Below are 25,918 nucleotides of genomic sequence, written 5' to 3'. Positions count from 1 at the left end.
AAATCATGTATCTTTCACTTACTGCTTACATGTATAGTGGAAATATAATAAGAAACAATAACACTGGACAATGTGTCCAGAAATAACACACTGTACATTAGTACTGCACAGCAAGGTGCTGGACTGAGCTCATAATGATCACCTGTATGTTTCTATTTCTACTGCAGCTCATTCCATTACAAGTGCTGATTATATTACAAGCTATGATTATACCAAAGACCATGATTTCCATTCATGCACCCTTTTCTTCCTCCTTGAAGGCCTGCACACTGAACAACCCTTCTCATGCCTTGAACAGTGTGCGGGACTATGCAGCAGTCTACCTGTTTTAAGGCTCCTCGTGTCTGTCAGTCACTGCGGGATCCTCCAATCACAGGGCACGTGAGCCCGTGACTCCTCCCCAGTGTATAATTGAAGTTTCTTTAGTTTCTCCGGCGGAGCCTGCGCGCAGTAGTGTCCGATCCGTGGAGGGATTAAATACACAACCGCGGGACCATGTTTTCCAGGAGCCTGAACGTGTGTGTGACCCTGTGTTTGTGGATTACAGCGTTAACGAACCCGGGAAGTGTGTCTGCGAGGAAGCAGGACGACTCTTTCTTCACTGCCAGTATTTACCGAGCAAGATGCGCCTCGAGATGCCTCAGCCTGCACATCACTCGCATCTCTGCTTTTTTCAAGCACTCTCAGGTACGAGCATGTGGCCACAGTAACTCAAACTCCCGGCAGCGTGTTGAAAAACAGAACCAAACCCCCGGTGTTGTGTCATGTCATAAATGAAAATGTGCCAGTCGATGCTTCCCACAGAAGTCAAACCTGTTTCTCCTGAGCCCATTGTGAGCAGAGAGGAGCAGGTCACTAATGGTGCTGGGATACTTTTGCTAGTTATGTTTTCTGTCAGGAAATGATCACAAACGAAGTCAGTTGATGTTTCCAAAAAGAAAGTGTCACAAAAAAAACAAAACAAAAACACCAGTTGCAGATATAAGCATCTATATTGAAGGTCTGAGTTGCTTGCAAAGTTGCCACATTCAGGATATGACTGGTCGCCTGTGTGTGTAGAGAGGGACGCTGTATAATATATCCAATTAACACAATGCAGTGTGTCTGAGGCTGAGAGATGATGGTGCCTTTTTATTGGAGAGTGTTTCCATTCATTACATGCTGTTTACTGGAAAATTAGATGACTGCTACTGTTGCTACTAATGTGATGGACTTAACTGCTGTGATGACTCTACATAGTGTTGCTGTTCCCCACTTCTTTTTTTTTTTTAAGGTATCTGTGCTCCTCTCCAATGATAGGGACCACTGCCTTACTGTATGTTCATAGTAAGAATTTTACACTGGTGTCCCCCTTGAAGCATGTTGTGATGCAGACCTTGTCTGAAGCTACTACGAGTTATCTGTATTCTTTGGATGATTTGGTATTTGGTGTCAGAAGTAGTTTTTCACCCTCCACTGGACACACTGTTCTCTCCCAGGACTCCCGAAAAGAAAAGGACTGGTCACTGATCCTTCTCCTCTCTGCTTCTTTTCACCAGCTATCTATCTGGTGACCGGCTTTTATACTCACTTCATTTGCATTTGCAAGGCTCGACTTTCTTAAGGTGCATTAATGAATTCCTAATTGTCAGGAAACATTGTGGAGCAACGTAAATTTGTAATTAAGTCTAATGAATCAACAGAGTGCATTGCTTGTTTCTTTGTCCCCAATTAACTTTACTTTGAAAGCACTTATTGATCTAGTGCAGTGGCTCTTAATGCAGTTCCTCCACGGGACACAGAGACCTACTGCGGTCAATTCTTGCATTTTTATTAGGGGATAATATACACCTGGGGTGGAGGATGAATGCGGTGAAGTGAAATAAAAGGACAGAAAACTAGTAGTGCCGTGCATCCAAAGGGTACAGATTGAAAACAGTGTTCCTTAAAGCACTACTTGGCAGCAGCCGGGATTTATTTTGAGAAGAATCCAAGAATATATTACTGCCCTGGGTTGCAAAGTTGGAGAATTATATTAGTCACCAACTGACTGTGAAGTCAAATAACTGATGGAAGTCTCACCTCTAATGAACAGCTAATAGTCGATATAATTGACCGCAGAGCCTCGGAGTCTCAGGCAGCCTTACTCAGGGAGGGGGAAATCAGAGGGAGGTATTTGTCTAAAGAGAGGGGCATTTTTATGGTTGGTGATAAGCAAGGTGATATCTTATGGGTCTAAGAATAGAAGGCAATTGTTGATAATCTGCACGGACTGTCTAATGCACTGTGTTCTCAACAGTCCTTTCAGGTGAAAATGGGGGTGGCGTGGTGGTGGGGGGGTCTGGTCAGCTGCAAAAACATATGGCTCTCCTCCCCCCCTGCCCTCTACCCCCTGGCCCTGCCAATAAGTGCCACTATCACACCTCATAGGCATGCGGAGGATACACACCGAGCTACCGATGCTGCAGCTCCTCCGAGGTCACCTTCCTGCTAAATGCTGGCTCCCAATTGCGCTAAATGTGATAAGCTCTAATGTACTGTTGCCACAACACTGGAGCATGCTCAGTCAGCGCAGCCTACAGGTGGATCTGCTTCCCCTGCCAGATCTTATTACAGCAAGGGGCCGACAGGCCGCTTGGAGCTCCACTCCAGTGATTGAGACGACAGACCTTTCAATTCAACTCGGACATCCTTCAGGGGTCATTTAATACTCGATAGGAAAACCAAGACGTACAACACTTTCCACTTTAATGGAAATGAAATGCCTGGGCTGTATGTCAAAGCTGTGACTTTTTGCCTACTGTTTCTCAATATTTTACTGCGTGTACTCCATATCTAGTAATCTATATGGACCACTACTTATGTTGGTTATGGTACAAGAGACAAATTGTCCTCTTAACACATTTAGCAGCTGGAATTGAAAACTCTGTTTTTCATATCAGCTTTAATTTGATCAGTGTGTGAGTACTGGAATGATACTCTGAGAATTTAGCACTTGCAGATGTTATGAACACCCACGTGTCTTTCCTTTTTATTTGTTTGAATCAGAGGACAAATCAGAGACTTTGTTTTAATTGTTGCAATTATGAATTAGTGTGAAATGGAAACGAGCATGGAGTTGGAGAGTTAGGAAACACATGGGTAGTCTGTTGGTTGTCAGATTTATAGCAGCTCTAGATTTATTGTTGTAATAGTATTTCCAAATACAGATTTATTGACATTTTACTCCACTTTTGGGGAACTTGTCACCCTAATATAATAGACTGAGGGGAACACCCAACCATAAATATTAGCCTCGGACACTCTAAAATATTAAGAGCGAGCTGGGAGCCCTGTGCAATTATGTATTCTGAAAGCATCAGCCTTGTAGTGGATTATTTATGTGGGGAACTGTGAAGCCAAAAACAAGGTGTGTCCATGAGGTCTTGTTATTACATTCAAAGCAATAAAAATCTAACATTTTAAATTCAGTCATTCATTTCTAATGTGCTGCGCAGTAAAGTCTAAGCATCTTGCTTGAGAGATTTGTGTTTTAAGCGAAAGGGAAGAAAAAACATTGGAAAGTAGTTTTTCCGTGTCCCCTTGTTTTCGCCTTTGATATTAAATAACCTGCGGTGGAATCAAACCTCAGCCAGTGTGCGTCTCATGTGTGGAGTTTTTCATTAGTGAAGACAGCGGATGAATAGAGGTCTATGTAGCTTGGCCTCACCTCTCTGTAAATGCATTTAAACCATGACAGTCCTGTCTGTAAATCTCAGCCCCTGGTGCTGCTGCACCACCCTGAGCTATACCTCATTTGACAAACAGCCTTCACTCCTAAGTGGAGACAACTTTGCATCAATGTTGTTTGAGATCTCTGAAGCACCCTTTTATGTTAACACTGGATGTGCGCTGGACACATTAGCTCACTTTCAGATCTCCTGTCAAATAATTCATATAAAATGCATAATTGATGAGTACAATGACCACAACCCTCACACCCACTCAAGTTAAAGCCTAAATCTTGGGGCCCTTTATTTTGGTGCTGCATATGTGCCCTTAAGGAGGAGTTATTTTGGTGTCGCCCGAGGACCCCTGAGCTGTCAAAGGACACACAGAGACACCAGTCTGTCCTTTGAAGTCCTATCTCCTGTTAACTTAGCCAGAAATGTACAAGGTCTCTTAGACATAGCAACATTTCCCAGTAGTTCAGTGTTGGAAAACATATAGGCAGGATTAAATGCTATTCAAAAACACTTCACCAATGTAAACCGAGATCCATTTAATCCAAATGAGAGGCTCGCAGGAAACAAAAGATTACCTTTTTCAAAAGGTGGAATTCTATCCTCAAAGCTAAAAGGGGTTTTGTCCATGTTCTCCTCAGCTGGCTAGACAATACAACACGCCCCTGGCCACCTGCTCTGACTTCTCAGCTGACAACAGCCATAATGTACCTCTGTGATAAATCCCCTGTTTACATGACTCCACCAGTGTCACTAACAAAGCAGGCGAGTTTGCAGCACATTCGTAGACCACTGTCTGGCCTCACAGTCACACAGGAGGATATCTGGAAAGCATTCATTCACTGGAGTCCTTGACAGTCCTCAGCACTGCATAATGTTCAGACTGCAGAGGAATGTCATGGTGAGTCAAAGGGATGAAGTCCTGACCTATAATTATTCCCCCGTTGGTCCCTGACATGGTGGGGTCAGGCCTGGACAGCTGGGGCAACATCCTGCTGAGCTTCTCTGCTCTATGGATGCTGTCACACAGCAAAATTAGCTCCTCTGTGGATCTGGCCCTGTCGCTGTTGACGGATGGGCGAAGAAAGGTGTCAAAAACAGGATTGATGATTTAGGACGTGGTCTAGAGTTGTGACAATCTGTATAAATTATCCCGAGGCATCGCCTGCCAGTGTAAATGTCAAGGTTTTTTTTTTTTTTTTTTTACAGGGTGTCACTAACAGAGGGTTTGGCTTGGTTGTACTGATCATTTTTTATAAGTGAGGAAACTCTACAAGGATTTTAATCATATGATACAGTGCAAAATGATATACTGGTGAGGAATAATTCATACTTTAATCAGTGTTCAGCCAAACAGAGTGAAGGTGCTCCATTTCACACAGCAGGGCAGAAAACCTGCTGATGTGCACTGAACTCCTCGGCAAAGTTAGAGCTCATTTGAACTTCATTTGGCAACAAAATGAAGCAACTATTCCTCGTCTTCTTAGCTACTCATATATTTTTCATCCTTATCTGCAGTGGAAGAGATTCTCTGAAGACATAACCATACAATCATGGATTCCTTTGAAGCCATTTGACCATTATCCTTGACACTAAAAGCACAGCACTTACTGGTACTGGATGTCAAATTAAACCCTTTAATGATAAGTTCTCTCCTAAGGTCTCATGGGAAATTTCTTCTGGATTACATTGTGGGAAAAGGCTTTGAACTTGACATTGAACTTAAGCAGACTTTTTGCCTGCAGACCCCTAAAGTTTGGCTGTATCCTACAGTTTCATATAGACGCACAGAAAATATCCAAAACTGAAACTCATATCTAGGACACCAACTGGAATGAATTCCTTTAATGTCACTCTAAACTCAGAGCCTCCACATAAAGTATTTGCATGCGTTGTCACAATTGTCAGCAGTGATGATGAACCCACTCGACCCAGTTGCCCTGTGCTCTACACAACTTTTTTTTTTTTGCTTCTTTCAGCTCATTGTTTTGGTTTTACAGCCCACAGCTTTATTGCTTTGGTTCACTGTCACCACTCTCACAGCATCTTTCTGTTATTGGAGACATGAAACTGGAAGAAGAGTGAATATTGGACTTTACATTCATCAAGTGGCCAGAAACTTTGACTCCAAATGAATGCTAACGTTGCTTCATATCTTCTGGATGCATCAAAAGGCAACTGTTGATTTAAAAGGTGATGACATGTCAGTGTCGTGTTCACGGCCTTTTCACTCCTCGCAGGTGGCCAAAAAAACAGTTATTGCAGCTTTAAAACATTGACCTAAATGCCCCCTTTTCTGATATACGGCGCATTCAAACATTTTGTCTCTTTCATGTGGATGAGCTGGTCATTTGTTATGAAGCACTAGCCTTGCTCTTGCCATCCAGGCCCAATTACGTTTTGCAGGGAATGACAACATAATTCTTCGCCCCTAATGGAATTCAGGAAATGGCCACTTGCACAAGCCGTTTACCCCCACTGGTCCTTCGCTCAACAACTCTCCATATTTACACATAGAGGACTTATAAATACACAGCACTATTAGGACCAAATGTTTGCCTCAGTGGAGTGCAGAAGGTGGCACTTCCACGGCAATTAGAGGGAAAATTGGCAGTATCTGCAGTCCATGTAGGAGTGCTGACATCAGTCCCCGCCTCAGTGACCTCAGGGACATTTGTTGAGAGATCAAACAGGTCCTCAGAAAAGCTGAGGTCACCATGCTCTGCTGAAACTGACCAGAGGTTTACCCAGGCCCTGGTGCTGCTGACCCCACTTTCCTGCTTAGGTTACATGCACTCAGCACACAAAGCTCACTCAAAGTCAGTCTTTGAAATGTATCTGCTGTTAGCGTTATTTGTTAGTCAAAAAGGCCACGACTTAAGGGAAAGTGATATTAAAATGTATCATGATGAGAGAGGAGAAGGTCAAAGCTGCATGTTCATTTTATGAAGTAGTCATTATAAATATGTTTTCAACTATATCTGTGATGATTGATGATAGTTTTCTTTTTTTTTTTTTCATTTCTCCTACAGAATAATGGATCCTTGGTGTGGTGCCAGAATCACAAGCAGTGCTCCAAGGTAGTGTGGTTTCACTTCTTTTCATGAACGAGACGCATGCCACATACATGCCTCATTATTAGAGGATAACACAACATAAAGTGTGCGAGTCACGACAGGACTAGTTTTGTCTCGCCTGCAGGAATCGCTTGGAGAGCTGTTGACTATACTGAGAAAGACTCTTTTCTTTCCAGCTAGTCCTTACTTAGATCACTTCTGCTTTCATTGTGACTCATTTGCTCTTGTAAATGGGGACAATTTAATACAATTGAAAGAAATCTGAAGAGGATAAAAGCCTGTCGATTTATGAAAGCACAGCATAATTGTTTTTTTTTTTTTTCATAGACTTGTGATTTGGAAATTTCTGTAGGATGCATAATGGTACACCTCCCGCAGCGCTTGTTTGCTTTTCATGCCCTGTCCCGAAGAGGGGTGATACAAAGCTGGTGTTGACAGCTCCTCTGAAAAGATGGCGCTGACATATTCTATCAGACTCTCCTGGAGCTGTTGACAAGGCCCCTCAGACATGTGCTGTATAGACTGTAGACAGAGAACACTGTGGAGCTGAAATAAGAAGGATGATACGCTAGTAGAGCCCAGTCCAAGTAGCAATCTGAACAATGCTCTCTGTAGCTGTCAGAGGCTCTCACCTCCGCACAAACAGACCGTGAAACCAGGATTCAATGCTGTTAGCCCATGAGGACTCAAAATAGGACATATACACAACACAGACTCACAGGAGGACGGGATTCCCTTTCATGAAAGCTGTGTGTCTGTTGGTTTTTCCCTCCTCTGCTGGGTTTTCCTCAGTGCTATAAAAATGTGTAAGAATGAAATACAGGAAGTATGTGATTGTAGAGGCGACAACAAATTAGATGAAATCCTTGCATGTATTTATTGGGTTTTCTCAAAAGTCCACAGATGTTGGTGTAATTATAGAGGAATGCATGCTGGGAATTTGGGCAAATCACAGTATCGCAATGATGGAGATTAATTGGAAATTCAGGAAAAATGCAAAGTGGTTGAATTTTTTTATTTTTTATTTTTTCATGCAGTGCTTACTTAACATGGCCTCACGTTTGGTGTACATATTAATCACAATCAGTGTCTAGTATCAACTGCCTTGCAAAATCACCCTTTGTGTTTGATTTCTAAATTCCCCCTTTGAATTTCAAATTGTTTCCTTTGCCGGGGATACAACAGAGCTATTGTGCTTTGTGCTTTTCTACAACATGTGCAAATGTAGCCTATAGGTTATTTTCCTTACACTACTTGGCAAATGTTTACAACATGGCGTTTTCTCACATCAATAAATGTGAAATACCCTCTCGAAATTGAACACCATGTGGCAGTTGAAGAACCTGAAAGCGAAGCACAGCTAGCTCAAGATTGTCTGACTGTCTCTTAAACAAAATATGAGGTAAAAATACAATATAATATAATGTTAAATAATCTGTGACCCGTCTGTATGTTTCAGTTGAACGTTCAGGCTCTCAGGAAGGCAAACCTCCTTTGTCTTCACCGTAATGCTGTGAAACCTCCTTTCCACTGTGATGGCCAACATCGGCTCTTGGCACTAGTCGCTCCCCAGTCATTCAGCAGAGTTTTATGTTTGAATAAGGCTTTTGCTGGCTGTGAGTCTAAGCACAGCATACTGTTTTCATAATCAACCAGCTACCACTGCTGAAACTCAAATGTCCAAAAAACCCTTTAATGGACTCCTTTTTTTCCCCCTCCCTGCTATAACAAGCACGTCAGTTAGCACTTCTTTATCCCACTTGTAGGCTGTAAATAAACGAACCTGAATTTGATGTTAAAAATAATGATATGCTTGTTTTACAGCTGTACAACTTCCAGATAGTTTCAAGGGCCCTCTGAATTGAATTAATTTTTATTGTAACCTAGGTTTTGGTTCAGGCATTCAGGAGGCAGGCTTAATTTGAAGCCAGAAGTCAATATTTTGGAAGCAAACATCACCACACTTCAGATCCACATCAGTGACTCGAGTGCACACTTAGGGCCTGTGTGTAGTGTGTCAAAACACAGAGCTATTGTGGCCACTCTAACAATTGTACCAAATGGGCCCATGCTGTACAGTGATTCCCTGTGAATAGCTCTACAGCCGCTGATTAGCCTCTTCACTTCATGAACAGCACATAGTCAAACAGAGAGACAAAGGCAGTGGCTCCCGGGGAGTGCGTTAGGGGCAGAAGGCCTGTCCACCCAGAGCTCTGTTAAAGAGCCACTGAGGGCTCCCTGCCTGTGAAGAAAATGCGAGGACGGGCTGCCTAATAATTCAGACAAAGATGCTGTGACCCCGTCCATCTGTCTGCATTTTAGGAAATCAAAGCGCCCTGCTTCCATTTGTGATGAGAAAGTCACGCCGGTCATTTCGTATGCAGTGTCCGGAGCCGGCCCCCGCTCTCAGTGTCCCCATTGTCATGGTAATTAACCTGCTTGCCCTCTCTCTCTCTCTCTCTGGAGCAGAGCGAGGTGGCATTTGGAGAGCCGGGGAGTCATTATCATGCCATAACACTGGACCCGCAGACAAACTCCATTCAGCAGGGAGACGCCAGGAGAACAGACAGCAGGCATTTCTATGAGCTATTGTCATTTTGTCTCCCTACAGTTAAGAGCTTCCCACTTGAGAAGTTTGGATGTGTTCCCTGAAAGTTAAAAAAAAAAACAAAACAAAAAAAAAAACTCCAGGGTGTTCTCTTTTTCTTGCCGGTGAAAAGAATATAGATTTTGTGCAAATGCATGGGAGAGTGTGCTGAAGCCGCCAAAGAGCTTTCCACATTCAGAGCGTGGCTGATATTAGCTGGGTTTGCTTTGCCCATGGGTGTGATCCAAGCTCCAAATCAAATGCTAGGATTGACTTAAGGCAGCTGAATGCCGGTCTGCAACAAAGCGGTATGCTTCATTACTCAAACTTCTCTCAGGGAAGGAAGAGAGGAGAGGACATGTGCATCGTGCCTGGATAAATTGGCCTGTGGTGAGTCATTGGAAAGTGTCCATCACTCATAATTCCTGAGGAAGACAGTGTAATATTTTCTCATTTAAACACCCTGAATACCCTGGACATTTAAAAAAAAATCAGTGCACTTTTCCCTTCACTAAGACCGATCTCTCACTTAATCAGATTGAGTGGTGATCACTTGGCTGAAAAGAACATCTTTTAGCAATGGGCTGCTGACTTAACCTTGTGTTTCTCTGAGCCAGCAGCATCTCTCCACTTTATTTAGCGAGAGTTTGCAGAGGGGAAAAGCTTGGGAGAGCGAACTCTCTCTGTCTGTCTGGTCGCCATTTGACGGCAATAAGTCGTGCATGTCTTTCATAGATGTCTCGCATAATCCCAGGTGGCTCTTTTGAGCGCCGCTTCCTACCAATCACACCCCGAGCCGCACATACCAGCGCAAGAATAAGAAGTGTTTGCTCTTTTGGATTACATGCGCCTTCGTCTTCACATGTTTGAAGCTTCGGAGGGGTTTGCCCGAATAACAATCATTGGAATGCCACTATGTCTCATTCAAAAGTGTCTTTCAAAGCGCACTGTCAAACAACCCCCCACCCCCACCCCCACCCCCCACCCCGCCTCACTCCATTCCCACCCCCCACCAAACCCCATGTTTTCTCACGCCAAAATAAAATGGTCAAACTTCCCCATCAGTTCTTTTTTTTTTTTTTTTTCCAGGGTCAGTGGTAAAGTGACCCTCAGAAAAATTAAATAAAGTAACAACACATTCTTTCACGTCACTTTTGCTTGAGGTTTTAAGAGCGTGTCAATGCAGTTCACAAGGCTTTTGTGTGGTCATCCTCTCTTTGGCGGTAGGCAGTATATCTTTAAGGCTCACTGAAAAGATGTGATGAAGTGGGTGCTGGTTGGTGGTTTTACGGCTGGGCATGGCTGGGATTGTTGGGTGCTTAGACGGACTTCAAAGCACCTTTTGGTCATGTTGAGGCCAGACGTTCGTCTCACCTCCCTGTGTTAGCCACATTACCAGCACCGACACCTCAAAGCAAGCTGGACTAGAAATCAATCTGTCAAGTGGGCAGTGTCTGGATTGCCTGTCAGTGGAGCTGTTAAGCAGAGTGTAAAATGTAAGAGACAATCCTAGCCAGTGTGACTATTGATTTTCTTATTTCATATATATATATATATATATATATATGGCTCTCCACCACCTCAGACTTCTTCCATATATATATACTTCTTCCATATATATATATATATGGAAGAAGTCTGAGGTGGTGGAGAGCCTGTAAAGAGACATCTCTGGACCTTCTCTAAAGCCCTTTTTTCTTGTTTTATATCTAGTTTGAGGCAGTGTGACTGTGTGATTGTATGTGTGACTGTGTGTGTGTGTATGTGTGACTGTGTGTGGGTATGTGTGTGTGAGTGTGTGTGTGTGTGGGTGGCGGAGGAGTGTGAAGCAGGGCTGGTCAGTCCCAGCAGGAAAGGACCTGATCTGGACATGGTTGTTAAGTTTCATTGGCTAAAGGGGGGGTCGCTTCATTGGCTGCTATCTGTGGAGCTCATTATTCACATGGTGGGTGGCAGAGAAGGAAAACCCCCCACAGCCACAGGAGAGGAGGCGAAGAGGCCGTGGAACTGCAGTACAGACTTCTTCAGCAAAAGAAGAAGCTCACATCTAAAGCTGCTGTCTGTTCAACACCTGAGTGATGAGCACTCCAGGAAATCATCCATGCAGAAACACATTCGCTATCAACACACCAGCCTGTGTTTTTAAATAGTGGCCATTTATTTTCTCGGGTAATCGACCTTTCACAGATCGCCTGAGCATGTTCTCCCTGTCAGAAGGGATTTCATTTTCTTGAAGGATTAATGTAATCAAAGCTGCTGTGAAATCCTCTTTTAGCAATAATGACCAGTCACACTGAGACAATCTGCTGTCAAGTGTTTATTCTGATTCTGAGCATGTATTGGCTGACTATCGTAGATTATGACGGACAAATCATGTTGACTTTGCCGTCTTGTCCTACCCAAGCTCACGTGCTGAGAGGTGTTGTGAGGAGAGATGATTCTGCGGCTCTATGCTAATATGTTGTTACCGAACGAATCATGCCAAACAGTCACATTGAGGAAGGGAAGATTAGAATGTAAGAATCTTAAAGCAGATGTTCTTAGTAGATGTGGGCTTATCAATTTATTCCAGCTCTCCTCAAAGCTGCTGCAGATAAATCCCGTAGATTGTGTGTGACAGTTTCAGGACGATGGAAGACCAGAATGTGTCTCAAAGAAGACGCAGTGATTGACCGATGTCTTGGCATTTCACTGTTTCAGTAGAGTAATTTATACTTAAGCTCTCCAGACTGCACTTGTATCAACCATCTTTTCTTTTTTTTTTTGCCTTTTTGTTTATTCCCTGCAGCGATGAAAATCCAAAACTCTACCCAGTGAACTTGCCCACGTTTGCCCTTTCTTTGTAAAGTCTTTGTTCGCAGCTTTTGAAATGTACATAAAAGAGAGATGAAACATCACCTGAAGCAAATTGAATACATTATATCGCTGTTACTGGGCTGCACGTTATTTCTCAATCTGTATGTTTTTACAATTTCAAAGACGCGTAAAGGAACCGCTTGTTGTAAGGAGCTGTTAGTGGAAGCTGGAGAGGGCAAGTAGGATTAGTGATTTTGAAGTGTTTCTGAGACTCAAATAAACAAGTGGAGATAGTGTTGGAATGTGACTGCGGCGTGGGATTAGGGCGGCTTTCCTCCCCTCAGAAGGCGTGTCATGTTCTAGTTGTCGTTGGCCTACATTGAGACAGAATCTTCAGGTCTCATTTCATTTGAGATGAGGAGGGATTGGGACCGCTTGAGTGGTGATTGTAGAAAACAAGCCAACATGGCTGACATCCTTTTATCTTGTTTACTATCTGCTCAGTCTGCCATGACTGACGTTGCCATGACGCGAGATGCGTTTTTCATCGTCTGCATCGAGAACGTGAGTTCATTATCGTTGCTGTAAATCAGCTTTATGGACGGGCTGAATAAATATCGTTGGCAGTGAGGAAGTGTTTTATCATGTGATCTGCTCTGCTCCTGTGCATCTGTCATCATAACATTATTCAGTGTGATGGAGTGGGAGTAAATACAGTAAATCATGTGTCGGGCAGATCTGATTCGGCTTTTCAGAGAACAGCAGGGGAGGGTTTGTTCTTTCCCATGCCACGTCACAGCGGAGAGGACCGCTGGCCTCTTTATCACCAATCTGACCCCACATGATGGATACATCCTGTTGAGTCTAATTGCCATGAAATGTAAACTGAGCCCAGAGGTAGGTGATAACTGAGGCTCTGGTTACAGCCACTGTAATTTTGACTCTTGTCACTGCAGAGCACAGCAACGTGAGATGGCAGAGGACCTGTAGAAGAAGGAGCCCTCACAGGAGAGTCGGGCATTGGCGTGTGTGTGTGTGTGTGTGTGTGTGTGTGTGTGTGTGTGTGTGGGGTGTGGTGGAGTGTCTGAGTGAAACTTCAGAGCCATTAAGTATTAAGTGAACTGCTATTGCATTCCACAGCAGACAAAGCACAATTCTAGCTAAGCTGTGTGGGCTTTTTTTTTTTTTTTTGCTCATAAATTAGGCAGGCACCTCTGATTGTGGGGTAAATGTATAATTCATGCACTGCCCCTCCTGCTCCTCCTCTTTTTTCTTCTCACTTTCTGCCAAGCTATTCCTTTTCAGCTCTTTGTTGTCTGCGCCCTCAACTGCATTTAAATTAATAATTAAAGTGATGCTCAAAGAATGTCTGTGACACCACCTGCTAGGTTACTCACCGTCTCTGAGCCCTGGTTTGGGAAACAAAATAGAGAGAGTCTGGAGCCATATACATTTCAATTCACCCCACCGGAGCTGGAATACTACAGTGTTTTAGTTGGTTGTAAATATGAAGGAATTACGATGCTGGCAACGTTCAGCTCTCAGGGCTGTAAAACACTTTGAGATTTGGAAAATGTGTCATTATTTGTGTAAGGGAAATTTGAAGATATCTGTATCAGTTTTAGAATTAATTAGGACACTTATTATTATATTATTACTTATATTACTGATAATACAAAAAAGTGTAATTTTCTGGCACCCCCTGTATGTCAATCAAAACCGCATTTAGATTTTTAAAATTCAGACTATCTCTGGCAGACAGCCTGTCCAGCTGTGACAGAAGTGATAAACAGATACAGGGATAATGAGGATCTATTGCACCTAATGCTGTATTTCCATATGGTTTTGATACCTGCGCTTTCCCAAGACTTCAGCACTGGGAAGAAAGGAAGTGCCAGAGCGACAACGTGCTGTAATTGTTGTCTCCTCTAGCTCTGAGTACACCGACGCTGTAAGCCATGTGGGTTTCCTGTTAGTTTGCAGAGGAATGCAAAACCCCACAGCAACCACTGTGGTACAAGTTTACCTGTGAAACATCAAACCAAAAACATTTTTGTATGAATATTTAAAATGCACACGGCTTTTTCCCTCTAGACATCAACAGTTAATGATTCCAGCAGCTACATATAATCATACATTTCTCCTTCCTGATAAGTTATAAGTGTGGCATTTAGATGAGCAACCTTGTTCTCGTTGGGAAAAGCTCATGTTTATCAGCACTTGTGTGAGCCTGCTGTGTATTAAGTTGCAGACTCGCATCTCAAGCGCGCCGTGATTCTTTTTGATCTACCTGATCCACCCCACTGTTTGCTCAACACACACCTGTGCTGATTTACGGCGGCGCAGGAATGAAACGCACGGTATCTAATGTACTTAACACACTGTAAGGTCATGTTAGGTTGAGTTAAAATACTGTGTCTAGACTACATAACTGTTCAGGACACGGATATCTTCTTCCTGATTTACTCGCTATATTTTTTACAATCCTTTGAAACTTAACGGCCTGTCAGAGACCTATTGGAAAGACTTGCTAGCACATGATTTTACACTCACTCCAGCACTTGATGAAATATATTTCAGCCTGGCTAACCTGTAATGAGACTCTCCGTGGGCATCGGCTATAAGGCAACCCCCCCGCTACACGTGCTCCACATTTTTGGTCTTAAAAAGAGAGACTTGAATATGGTTTTGAGTTGAATTCTGTAAGGCAGCTTGAAGTAGAGCAATGTGCCATGAATGAGAATGAGGGAGAAAACAGGAAACCATCAAGAGTAATGGTCCTCATTGTGGCTTCCCTCTGAGAACTGGTGGTGAGAAAGGGAACAGGTGACCGGCAAGAGACTGTGGAGTCGTGTCCACAAAAATGCTTACATGTCCAAAGTTTTTCATCCATCATAGTGTTTTCAGATTGTTGTCAAAATGTCATCCACAGTGAAATGCCAAAAGAACAGAAAAATAACAAAATCTCTTTGCCTTCCCCTTTTATGTTTTAATGGAGGTTTTCAGACCATGAAATAGCACAGCACTCCAAGAATTTTTTTTTTAAAAGAAATGGGGTTGAATGAACTCTGGTTCCAGATGATCAAATATGTGGATTCATTGTTTGTCTCCAGAATATCTTTGGGTTTTGAGTGGTTGAAGTAAAGCAATATGAAATCACCCCCTTGAGCTCTGGGAATTTTTATTGAAAAAAAAGATTGATTGAGAAAATAATCAGCAGATTAGTGAATAAAGAAGATAACCATTAGGTGCGGTCCTGCTTCAAAGCTCATCCCGGTCACTTCCGACTCCCTCTGTTGCTTATGTTGTGTCTCTTCGTGCCTGAACACTCACAGTACAGGTGTGGTCGTTGACATGCTTCTGTGTTCTGTTCTAATGGATACAGTATAATGAAGTACAGTATAAAAGTGAATTTGGTTTGAAAGTTGTGAATTCTTTGAGCAGATGGTGTGTTTCCTGCGTAGTTTGGTAACCTGACAGTATGAGCACTTCAAAAGGCCAAGAAACTGTCTCAGGTGAATCATCAGTACAAAAGATGAGCGACTGCACTGCAGAAAAATCTTTCATTGCTTTCTTGCAGTCACCCACGTTGGTACCGATGCTTGCTCGTCTTCATCTCAGCTACGCCTTTATTCCACTCTGATGAAAATTACATTTATTTTTTGTATTTCAAACTAAAATCAAGTCTGCGAAGTATCTCTTGAGACGCTTTTTTACAGTTTGTGATTGGCACATTTCATTAAGTGCAAATTGTCTCATAACAGACAGAAAACATGTGTCAATGACATCACCTGTATTGCGTGGTTGGCTATAAGCTGGATAAAGTTGGGGGGGGGGGGCACAGAAACACGACCTCATAACGTTGCTGGCGAGTGCAAGTGCCTTGGCCATGTTTGTGAAAGATATATCACATGATAAAAAAAATTCTTTGTCTGCACTGCAACACGAGCCTACTGCTTTCAAATTTATCTACTTTGGAAAGAGTTTTGGAAAACATCCATTTTATTCTGAGTATGAACACGCTGGCTTAGGGCAGATGGAAAGCCAACGGAGGGGGAAAAGATGAGTTTTAAATTTTATGTGGATTAGAGTGGACGTGGTCTGAGAGCGAGAGGGAAGGGAAAAGCCAGGGATGGAGAAACGAGAGCAGAGAGGAGATAAGAACTGAGGAGGAACTGGGGGGAAGTGAAGGCGAGACGATAGCCAAATAAAAGTGAAATAGAGTGAGAGGAGTGAGTACGTGGAGCAAGTGGCTGTTTTAATAGAGAAGAGAGCACGGCCCAACGACTTGCTCCTAGATGGGTCAATAGATATGAGCAGAGAGCTGAGAGCAGCCGGAATAATTGGGTCCGGTCATCGTGTGAGTGTGAAAAGCGCCAGGGCAGCAGAAAATGGCAATAACTCAGTGAGATTTACAGTTGAGTGCAATCAACAACACAGATTCCTCCATATCTGTCTCACAGAGGAGCAGAGAGCTGCGGCTCCATCCCAAGGGGCAGCAAAGGCACCTTGTAAATATCTGTTGGCAGCCCCTCGAGCTTAACACTAACCGTCGGTGCTGCGATCGATACGTTCAGCCCCCAGATGTCACCTCTGAGCTTTTGGGATAACTGGCGAGGAAAAACATAAGGGAAGTGTTTCAGCAGACTTGTGTAGACGCAGGTACTCACATGTTTCGGCGTGTGATTTTGTGTCTGCTCAGTTTCATTTACAAAATAACAGGATCAGTTATAGAGGTCTCGCTCGTCTCCCTGTGACTGTTCTGGCAATATGGGAAAATGTCATCTGGATCAGTGTGGATTGCTTTTATTTTGTATACACCATGTGTTGTTAAGCCTGGGGCAATCCTGACTGGTAGCAGTTCGAGCTTCATTAACTAAAACAAAACAGTTGTGTGACATTTTATATATACGCACTTTTTCATAGTTTGTTATTCCAGTCACTCACTCAGGCCAGTAAGCATTTTCACGATGGGTGGAAATAACCATGCGCCTATGATGGAGAAAAGGCAGTTCTATTCACAGAACCCCCCCCCCCCCCACTCTCTCTCCCAATCTCTCTCACTTCCCTCTCCTCCCCCACCCACCCGCCCCAGCTTCGTCTCAGCCATGACAAACTGAAGATGGGCTGTGACATTGGCTGCCATTCAGCCTAACTCTCTCATCGGCCCCACAGAATGCCTTTCAGGGTCCCCCAGAGTAACAACTGCTGCGTTTTATTACGGCGTGAAATGGGGAGTGAAAGACCGCTATGGATGTTCCTACTTAACCATGCAGAATGTGTCACTATTGGGTCGGAAGATAAGAGGACAAAGGGGGAAATCAGCCGCTTTTGTTAACACTAACAGCTCAAGTCCATAGAAACAACCCTGTGCTCTTGTTGACATCTCTCAGCAAAAGCATTTGTGTCCTTCTAGGTGAAATTTGTACCAGAAATATGTTAACATCACACAGGATAATTACATGCATTCCGTACGCTATTCAAACAGATGGTAGCTGTGTTGCCAGCATGAGAGATTTGCTTGAGGGAGACCCAGACGTTGGCATCCAAATTGAGCAGATACACTGTCCAGCTCAATTATGTTCTCCACTCCCGTTCCATGGTGTGTTTTCCCAGATTAGATCGCAGAAGTCAAACACTAGCATAGCTATTGGCGGTGCAAGATGTGCAAATGTTTTAGGGCTCCAAGCCTCTCGGGATCCCACTAATACCCCACATTCAGACCGCAGATATCTCTCCTAGCTTGTTCCCATTGATAAAAAAAAAAAACGTGTGTAGTTTATACACGTATGAAGTTTTGCGTTTGGCTTTTATTAGTTTGTTGTAATTAGCTCTTGATTGGTATAATTCTCACTTACCAAAGGAACCAATGTAATATAATTTTTAAATTGCAGCATATAAAAGTAGAAGTACATGTGTCTGGATGATGAGGGCGTGTGTGTGATCGGGTGAAGATGGCGCCCCCCCGCCCCCGCAAAACATTGCACAAGAGCTTATAGAAAATATGTTATGGCACTTTCCCAAGCATGTTTTTGGCAGCATCGGGACGATGGTTTAGATTGAGCACCAAACTGTGTAAATAGGAATCAGGCACTTGATTGATGAGAGCACCTTTGTAATTATATCCAGCCGTCCTATTTGCTTTGGCAAGACATCTGTCATCGGTCCTCCTCTTCCCTGCTTAAATGTCAGGTTGTGGGTGTGGCTGGGGAGAGACGATGACAGACTGTCGGTTTCCAGCACACCTGCAGGGAGCTATCACTGCCTCGGCACTAATGCTTATCTTTTTCTATTTTTTTGTTTTTTATCAGTGCTGTTTATGATACATCCACTGATTTAGCAAAAGCAACTGTCCTGATAAAAATTTTTTTTCTTTTAAATACACTTCCTGGTACAATTCAGCAGTTTTGGAACTTTTGCCCTGAAGAAAAAGAAAAAAAACTGCGAGGGTGAGACAACACTAAACACACAGCCAGCATTCTGATCTGTGTTGCAATATCCTCAGTACGCAATGTGCTGTGTTAATTCATGCTGCTTGGCACGCAAGCCCGAGCATCTCGAGGTAACGATGATTCTATTTTCACTTGTTTAGTTGTGATTGTGTTGAAACAGAAAAAAAAAAAAAAAAAGATTCGTCCCCGGGAAAAGCCAATGGAATGCATTCAGTCCGTGCACACAAGATCTTTCAATGAGTAAAATGAGCTTGATCCCCGGGCTTATGTGTGTATGTTCAGTGATTTGTAGGAGGGATTTGGGGGCTTTAACATGTGCGTCTACTGGCAGAATGTCCTCAAGACACTGGTGTAGCACACACACAGTTATTGCCTCAAGACCTCATTGTTCCTGCGCGGTGCTTGACTGAGGCCGGGATGCTGAAGCTGCTGCTACTGCCCCGTCTGCGCCGCAGGCTTCACTCTCAGAGGACACAATTGAGAACAGAATTAATGATATAAGGTCACCATATTATTAATAACAGATGATGATGAAACTGCGTGGACGCTCCAGACGGTGAGGCAGGACTTGGACAGTGCAGTTGAGCTCATATGTCATCTTAAATCTCTGAGGTGTTACAGTGGTTTCACCTGATCAGCTCCGTGGAAACCACATTAGTTTCTTTTGGAGCGCTCATCTGTCATAACTATGTGCTCTCCCCTCCAAGGTGTCCGATTTTTCCCTCTGACACCTAATATTTTTATATCACTGGAGTGATATCTATATTGCTGTGAAGTAATTAAGAAAACACCCTTCTGTCCAAGCTCCTCCGCCCTCTCTGCGCTGAAGAGCCGGCTTGTTTAACACTCGGCACACTGTCCACACGGGGATCTCGGTTGCCTGAGACGGGGCTGGGCAACGCGCAGAGCCGAGCCCGAGTGTAATTGGGCGCTGGCAGGCGTGTGCGTGGTCCTGATTGCAGCATGTTCCTCCAGAAGCAAGGTTTATGTTTCATCATGTGCCCGTCCACCGCACTCCATAAAAAGCAAATAAACTTTTCGCTGGCAATGGTATAATAATGACATAGCTGGCTAATGAGTGAATTAAAGAGTCATAAATACAGCTCTGGCCCCCTGACTGAGATGTGAAATTTCTTACATCATCTTTATGTTAAACGCAGTCGACAGTAGTTGCCCTCGTTCAACCACCTCTCTCTACTGTACCTTACATAACACTGCGGATCGGTTGGATCATTGTTTCTTCAAGCGATTGAGTCTCTCATCCTGTCCAAGCTTGGACCTCTCCGCTGATGGCAGATCTCCGTATCTACTCTATCATATTTCCCCCCCTTGTCACTGACCAACATATTGGACTGTCGAAGATGATGAATGTCGGTGAACTTGTTGAAAGTATTCTGCTTGCGACTTGTCTCGGCGCTGTAGCCGGTGCAGGAGTCTAAATTAAATGGAGTTGAATGAGTGACTTTGGCAGGTCTCTGGTTGGTGTGGTTTTGGGGCTGATCCCAGTGCAGCACAGAAGCAGCCTGGCAGTGGTTTGTCTGTTTTGACTGAACTTGCTCTTCTCTTTCACACCAGCGCTCAGAGGCCAGCAACAGGAGCACATAAGACCCCAGCTCATTTCAGTCCCATCTGAACACATTCCCTTCCCTACGGCAGCATCTGCCTAATTCTGTTGGACATACATGGACTTTTGTGTTATATTGTATTCGCTTTTATTGAATTTGATTCATTCAGGGTGAGCTGCTGTATTTACAGCGAGGGGAGTTTGACTAGATTGGTAAACTTTCATTTAAAATTTTTATCATCCCATTATGTTTGGCAAAACGACTTTGAGCTGCACTCACGCTGAGGTTTTTCTTTTATCCCGTGCCTATGCCAGACATTCAGTAAATTTGTTCCACGTGTTTCAAAAAAAAAGGGAATCCCAAGAACATTAAACCAAGTGTATCATTTATTAAGCGCTCTCTGTTCAGTGTAGCAAAGAGAAGGGAGTTTAGCGCCAGTGCCAGAGTGTATCAGGCCCAGACATGAGCAAGAGAAGTGGCAGGATGAGAATGAGGCGTAGAAAGAAGTAAGGAAATCTGTCAGGGGCCCACACCAAGCAAAACCCCAAGCATCAGTAGGTTTCTAGACACAGTGCAAGGGTGCGCCTGTCTGCTCATAACGGACAACCCCTGTGCCTCCATGTTTGCTTTTGTACGAGATTGTTTAGCGGGGCACCTGTAACAAAAAGAGGCGTGACTAGTTGATGTGAATATGCAGGGGAAGTGGCTGAGTGAGGTGCCTGCCTGCCTGCCTGCCTGCCAGCCAACCAGCCAGCGTTTGAGCAGAGAAAGCACCATCTCTACAGCAGCGGCCCTTTGATGTGGCTGGTGCTTTGAAGAACTGACACCCTTCTCCTTTTCACAGTGCCTGGAGCCCTGCAAGGAATCCTGGGACCTGAAGGAAAACCAGTGCCAGGATTTATGTGAGGTATGTCACTACCACAGATACAGTGGTTGCCTCAGACTCGAGTGTTTGAGTGTTTCAGACTCAGTGGGAAAATTCTATAAGAGGAAAGTTTGAGAGGAGTGTGAAGTAACTCTTTTTGCTCTGTAATGACCCTCTCTGTGAGGCTAAATCAAAGCTATTCAATGTACGCACCGCTCCAGTGAGTCATGAGCTGAAATGTAAACAGGACAATCCCTGTTAGCTCACAGAGCTGCCTGTTTGCAGCCAGGCAGGTTGGTCTTAAAAAGTAATCTGACATGTATTTTTCCTCTCCTCCTCCTCCTCCTCCTCCTCCTCTTCCTCCTCCTTCTTCTTCTTGTCATCCTCTCCCCACTCCTTAGCCCCTCTTTCCCAAGAAGCACTACGAGTGTCTCACGAGCTGCGAGTTCCTGAAGTCGGTAGAGGGAGTGAAGCAGGGTGACTGTCCTGCTCCGGAGAAGGCCAGCGGCTTCGCAGCAGCCTGCGTGGAGAGCTGCGAGGAGGATGGAGAGTGCTCGGCAGTCAAAAAGTGCTGCTCCAACGGCTGCGGCCACACCTGCCAGCTCCCCAAAAACCTCTACAAAGGTAATGCTAAAGACTAGTAAACTTCCATTTTATTGTAATACAGTGAAATGATTCTGTCACAACAAATTGTTCTTATAATTTAGTGTTAATTCTTCAGATTTCAATCCTGGCTGATTTGGTGACCCCCGTTGTTACTGGTGGTAAAAGTGTGGCTAATATACAACAGCAAACACTTCTTGAGCAGCTACTTCAGAAATACAATTGGACTGAACGCAAGAGCAAACAGTACACAGAGAGGCCGATATTACCAAGATAAAATTAAAAGCAGTAAAGCTGGATTACATACATGCATCATTTCCAGCAAATCCCTTGTGTGTTTGGAACCAGTGGAGGAGCGGCAGACTCTTCCACTAACATGGTAAACTGCTATATAAAGAGGTAATTACTGAATGTAAATCCACAGAGTGGCTTTAAAAAATGCAGATTAATCAAAAAACCAAGTCTAAAATTTAGTATTGGATAGTAATATGTGTTATGTTGGAGCTTCATAAACATCTATTCTGAGATCCGGCTCCTCACTGAAGCTGAATCGTGTTTACACTGAATGAATCAAACAAACTTAATTTTCCATACTTTTGTTGCACCATTTCATTAAATTGAAATTTCCAGGATGGTTTGTTTATCATTTTATATACATCTCTCTGAAATTCAACAATTCCATCACATTTGTTAACTGTGAAAACTTGCTGTGCTGTGCTTTTGCAATTAAGTGTTGTTGTATTTGAACAATGTCTGGTCGCACAGCATGACTTTGTAATGACTGCGCCACTGGCAGGACAGTGTAGGATAGAGAGATTAATCAAGCAGTGAGAAAGAGAAGGAAGACTTTGGATAATAAATGACATAAAACACGAAATAAAACACTCAGTAATGGAGTTTTAGAGCAGCCCAGGCCGACAAACTCTGATGCACAAAGTGTCTAAGTGTGTGGACTGATCGTTACTTAAGTGTCTGTGTACTCAATGACTCTTCTCTGTATTTAATTATCGCTCAGTACTGTTTCCAAGGGTGATCGGATTAACACGGTTCATCAGCTGAATCCTGGATACTCCCTCCATCTCCATTTTTCCTGTTCAATTACTGACGTTTTATATCTGGTAGTGGTCCAGCACAAACGTCATGTTTTTAATGTGATTAAGTGTCGCAGTTTGCATAATTTTCATAAATAGTGTTGAAGCAATTAATCCCTCTCTCTGTCAAGACATTCATTTTAAATCTCGGTGACGTAGATTGCAGATTTCCTCACACAATTTTTTGACAACTTGCTTAGAATCATAAATCTTTATTTCATCTCTTTTATATTGCTCTTCACCCACACATTCCTTATGCTGTTTCTGTTTTAAGTCGGAATATATCTTTTGTCTTGAATTTGCTGGATAAGCTTGAGGGTTTCGCAGACACAGATGTACCCAAGAATCTTTGCTCCAGTAAAACAGTTTAATAGCGCTGCCCAAGGCGGCCGAGTCATTATGTGAGAACCAAGTGCCCCTGAACTTGGAGATGGGAGCTGGAACTACATTATATACACTATCAGTGCACAATTGTCGGCGGCCCGGGGCCATAACAAAGTTGAGGAGATTCTGAAGTGAGAGGAGTGAGTCTAAATCGAGCTTTGAACTGCTACAAGCGATAGACCGGAGCTGTGTATGCTTTGAATCACACTGCAGTCAGTCTAAGCATGTTTTACTCTATTTAGTAAGTTAGAGAGCAAGAGCATGTGATTTGTGACTTTGAGCTTGCCCACACACACACACACACACACACACACACACACACACACACACACACACACAGAAGAGCATGCTAGTATTTATATTTGATTTGGAAAAATCCTGAGGGACGTCACGGTAGATGTCATGCTCTAAAGGTGAACAGCACGTTAATGGGGGGGAGGGATGAAAGCAGGCGTGACCTTGAAAATTTCAGTACAGTGACCCAGTCAATGAAAAGCATTCAGCGCGCCGTGAGACCTTCACATCAAGCAGCCTGTCCGCCTGATTCAGTCCAAACTCTTGAGCTCACGACCGGTCGCCGTCAACACCACGTTTACCCTTCTGGTTAAAGTCCGGATGGAATTCCTGGTCCTGGTCCTCCAGTGTTAAAGGTCTAATTAGTTGCTCATGGTTTGAAGAGCGTAATTGTTTCTATGTGTGCACAAGTGTGTATGTAGTCTTCTCTGTGATGAGCCATGATGCTGGAAGCCATTAGCAAACACAAGCGGGGAGAAATGGAGCGTTTCCCCCACTGAGATCACTCTCAGATGTGTGTGTGGTTGTGTGTGTGTGTGTGTGTGTGTGTGCACGTGTGTGTGTATGTGTGTGGTTGTGTGTGTGTGTGTGTGTGTGTGTGTGTGTGTGTGTGTGTGTGTGTGTGTGCACGTGTTCAGGTTAGGGTCCCCAGCCCATGTGTATGTCCCTGATATAGAAAAACAGCAGTGTTCAGGATCTCTGAGACACCGGAGCCCCACTGGGCTTTTGGTGTGTAACAAAGCGTCTTCTTTCTTTTTTAAAATCTTTTTTATACATCAATAGATCACCGACGTCGTTTCCCATCATCCACTGCTCTGTCATGTTGTCTCAAATGATATACTTGCGGAGCTGTGCCACAGATGCTGTGCGCTTTTGGAAATAGCTGGTTTATCAGGGACTTGTATGTGTTTTGTTTTGTTTTCATATCTGTCATTGTCTCCGTTCCTTGGAAGAAATCGCACCATATGTGATGCAAGCCAACTTCTTACAAATGTTTTCTGATCAAAAGCAGCGCGCAGTTCTGCACTACATTGTGAAAGATGGTGGAAAGAGCAACCGGGGAAGGTAGTTAAAACAAAGAATATGTGAAATATGTAAATGTCGGTATGAAAGTCAATTCAGCCAGAGTCATATTCACACTGTCACAACAAGTCAGTCAGCCAATCAACCTGTCAGCCATCCTCGGTTTACAGTAAATCCTCGTGCTACAGGCACTATTTGTAGTGTTTTCCTCAACCTCAGTAATTAGAGCAGTGATTATGACAGTATGTGCGTGAGTATTGAGAATTATATTCCTAGAGTGTAATTGTTGGCATGATTAAGACATGAATGGATGCCGTTCTCTTGATCGTGCTTTAGCAGCAGTTACATCATGGTTTGGAGTAAGCGTGTGGCCATTGAAAAATGAATGCTGTATGATTCTTGGACCAAACCTGACCCAAAAGCTATCTTTGGAAGGAGCAAGCTGAGAGAAAGTGTATTCGTTTCCCTCCCACATATTGCGGAAGAGCGAGCCTGTGTGTGTGTGTGTGTGTGTGTGTGTGTGTGTGTGTGTGTGTGTGTGTTTGTGTGTTTATATTTTTGTGTGTGATTTGTGCTTTGCAGGAGTACTTGTGTGACTTTGTGGGAAGATGAGTTAAGACAGAAGGAGAGGAGGAATGCTGTGGTTACCTTGGTGTTCGGTATTGCACAGGAAACGTGACACGTTTGTTCTCCCACACACACACACACACACACACACACACACACACACACACACACACACACACACACACACACACACAACACACACACACACACACACACACACACACACACACACACACACACACACACACACACACACACACGATCGGCTGTGGAGCTGTGAAACCACAGCACAATGACCCCCAGCTGTTAGCTTGCAGAAAGCTGTTATCAGCGGGACAAAACAAAGTACTGACTCCCTATGCGTGTGGCTCAAGGACCCTCCTCCATCTTCCAGGATTTATATGCATCATTCAATCACTTTAACGTGCTGTGTATGAAGACTGAATAGAGATATAAGTAGATCGAGCGCTCTGCATACAGAACACAGTCTTGATTATGTTGTTTACCGACATGCTGTGCAGTAGCCTTGAGCGTGTGTTGATGCTGTTGATAAATGCGGAGCAGTGGTGGGCTGCTCGGCAGCGACAGAGGTCCAGCATAATGGTCTGAAGTGCTAGGTGATTTATTGAGAACTGTGGGATGTATTCAGCCTTCTCCTGTACTTCCAAACTTGCTTTTCCAATCTCCATCTCATTATCACTGTGCCCGACGCTCAATCAACAGCTCACTACGTCTCCACTGCAATAAATTCACTTGAGAGACTCAGTCCGACTTGGCTGAGCGTTTGTCCCAGGCCTGCACTTAATAGAGCTCTAATTTATTGCACATGGCCACATCAGCTTTGTCTGAAAGGCTGAATGTGAAGTGCAACGATGCAAATGAACTTAACCTATATGTGTGCATGTTTGCACTT

At 43.7% G+C, this 25,918-nt stretch overlaps 1 protein-coding gene across 1 annotated transcript in view; it reads left to right on the top strand.

Annotated features, from left to right (window-relative positions):
* Nucleotides 1–444: 444 nt before the first annotated feature.
* The window catches only part of LOC130177071 (anosmin-1), a 40,197-nt gene continuing 14,723 nt past the window's right edge, over nt 445–25,918 (top strand). The window contains exons 1-4 of the mRNA XM_056388490.1: nt 445–687; nt 6,734–6,781; nt 21,023–21,085; nt 21,445–21,667. Coding sequence (XP_056244465.1) covers nt 496–687; nt 6,734–6,781; nt 21,023–21,085; nt 21,445–21,667 — 526 coding nt within the window. The 5' untranslated portion in view covers nt 445–495. The remainder of the gene's footprint in view (nt 688–6,733; nt 6,782–21,022; nt 21,086–21,444; nt 21,668–25,918) is intronic.

This window comes from Seriola aureovittata, chromosome 11, assembly GCF_021018895.1.
Source record: "Seriola aureovittata isolate HTS-2021-v1 ecotype China chromosome 11, ASM2101889v1, whole genome shotgun sequence".
In the NCBI taxonomy this organism is placed as follows: domain Eukaryota; kingdom Metazoa; phylum Chordata; class Actinopteri; order Carangiformes; family Carangidae; genus Seriola; species Seriola aureovittata.
This window is presented reverse-complemented; position numbering and strand designations above follow the sequence as displayed.